We start from the raw sequence: 2,413 nt of genomic DNA on the forward strand, positions 1-2,413 counted from the left end.
CGATGTATTATTATTGTCTACTAATGCTTTTTTTTTTTCTATGTCTTTCAAAAATCAAAAACCCAGGATCAGCATTCTTCTATGGTGGAATTCCATGTTCCTGTTGCACCAGGAGGGGCGGCTGACATCTTCTACCAGCTGGAGTCCAACAAAAGTGCTCTGCAGATCAAAAATTTCTCTGTGTACCAGACCACACTGGATGAGGTGAGAGGAAAAAAAGAAGGGAAGCGGTGTGATGAAATCTGAAAGAATTTGCACGGTGGGATTTTACATGGCCGGATAGACGATTTCAAGGGACGAAAATAAAGGGGCGGGCGGAGGAGGAAGAGGAAGGGTAGAAGGGTAAACAGGGACAGAAGAAAGCTGAGTGGGAGTGAAAGACCGAGCGGAAAAACTTTCAAAGAAGCAGAGGGAAACTGACAGGGTAGAGGGTATGCCAGAGGGAAAATAAATGGAATATGAGTTAGGCAGAGAATCCCTGAGCTTTATATGCAGCCAGTGTTGATTTTCTTCAACCGATCTGCCCTTCTGGAGCTCTGGGATTGGAAGATACCACAGACGGAGGAAGCAGGGGGGTGACGGGGAAGAAAACAGACTGGAGAATTGCCATCAGTCGAGGGTTTCAATTGAATGAATCACGGTTGCGCTGCTCTCATATTATTCTAAATCATCCGTAGGTCTTCATCAACTTCGCCATGGGCCGGATTGGGAAGGGAAATCGGCCCTTTTACCACGAAGACGAACGCGATGACCAGGACTGCAATCGGGCGGACGAAATTTAGACCCGACGGACATTATTTCTTTGCCGTCTCACCTAAATCCCCCGTGAAATGAAAGCACGCTGCCTGTTTTTTTTAAATCTGCACTACTACAACTGTCATAATTATTAATACTTATTCAATCTCTTTTAGAATTATTCAGAGGTCTCTCACTTGCAACGTGAGGTGTGAGAGTCAGCGCTACAATGTTGGATTATAATATCTGCAATCATAGATGATTTCCATGTTTAATTACCCTTTTCACTCAAAAGCACTTAAATTTCAATGTATACCATTGATCTGACGAAGGATACAATTAATCATATGGGATACTGATTTTACTCCAAGTTTGGGGTTAATGACCAGAAAATCATTGCACGGCAATTAAAAGCATTGTCTTGTCTTCACAATCAGGGAACAATATCTGAAGAGCATCATTGATGGTATATACTTCCCCCGCTAGTCATTTCCGCTGTATATTTAACTTTTCGTAGTGTCTTTTTAATGGACTCTTTCTTGCTTATGGGTCAGTTTGAGACGGCCTCGAATGTATCATGCCTATTTTTGTAAAATTCAAATAAAGCAAGTCTTGAAAAAGCACAGTCTGTTTATTTCAGATTTTTATTTTTTCGCTTGCAGGATCATGTTGCAAATGTTTCTTTTTGATAATCCGCCAAAGTTTAATCATCTTGATTATCAATATTGCTTTAAAGAGGACCCGGTTTGGTTCTCAGGTTGTAGTTTGTAGTTCCCATTTGTGGTTTTCTCCCGCCAAATAACCCTTTGACCAAGTTTCATCTTTGCAGTTTTAACTCTCATTTCTTTTTTTTCATTCTTAAACCCTTGCAGCTGAGTAAACATTAGCTTGATACAAAATTTGCCCATCTCTGTAATGCCGGTGCGGCCAGAGGTAAACGGGACAATATATTGATATATATGCAGTCAAAGGAGCCGGGGAAAGGACATAAAACAGGCGCTCTTGTTGCACGTGTAGGGAATCAATGACAAAAAAATCAAGGCGCAGCGCTCGGTTCAAGTTTCAGTCATGATTCCAGCTTTCGCTTAATTAATTTGTTAGAAGAGGCTTGTTTTATGTTTATATCATGTTGATCCCACAGCAGAGTGTTTTCCAATTTGCAGTTGACCCGACTTCTTGGCTTTGTGTTTGGAATTCTCCTCCCTCGCCATCCCAGCGATAAAAAGACGAAAAATCGGCTCGATTGCTTTTAAAAATATTGATTCAGGGCTCCTGCTTGTATTGTTATCTCATATGGAGGACACGGCTTCTTTAAAGAAGCTCAAGTGCATCAATGCTGAAAATCTATTGTTACAAGTCAAAACAAAGCCTTAATCCAGACCTTTTGTCGTGAACAACTGCATTTTGATTTTTTTATTTATTCACCTGCTTAATAAGATAAAGAGCGGCTAAAATGTTGAACATGTTGGTAAAATTTAGACTTAGACTTAAATGTTTTATTTTTCTTAAAGTCAGTTTATTTGCATACATGCATGCAAATAAACTTCTTTTCTTGCATGGCGTTCAGGCTGCACATTGGATTTCAAGCAAACGCTGGAGGGGGCGTGGCGAGTTACGTTTTACGTCATACGTCACGATAATATGCCACGCCCCCTACTCACTGGCGGGAGAACGAAAT

General features: G+C 40.8%; 1 protein-coding gene across 1 annotated transcript in view; it reads left to right on the forward strand.

The window, feature by feature from the left end:
* The window catches only part of abca12 (ATP-binding cassette, sub-family A (ABC1), member 12), a 71,091-nt gene extending 69,737 nt beyond the window's left edge, over positions 1-1,354 (forward strand). The window contains exons 69-70 of the mRNA XM_086145988.1: positions 67-204; positions 678-1,354. Coding sequence (XP_086002114.1) covers positions 67-204; positions 678-782 — 243 coding nt within the window. The 3' untranslated portion in view covers positions 783-1,354. The remainder of the gene's footprint in view (positions 1-66; positions 205-677) is intronic.
* Positions 1,355-2,413: the final 1,059 nt, after the last annotated feature.

Source organism: Fistularia commersonii, chromosome 4, assembly GCF_037954325.1.
Source record: "Fistularia commersonii isolate RoL2024-O1a breed Wild chromosome 4, RoL_Fcom_v1.0, whole genome shotgun sequence".
Taxonomy (NCBI): domain Eukaryota; kingdom Metazoa; phylum Chordata; class Actinopteri; order Syngnathiformes; family Fistulariidae; genus Fistularia; species Fistularia commersonii.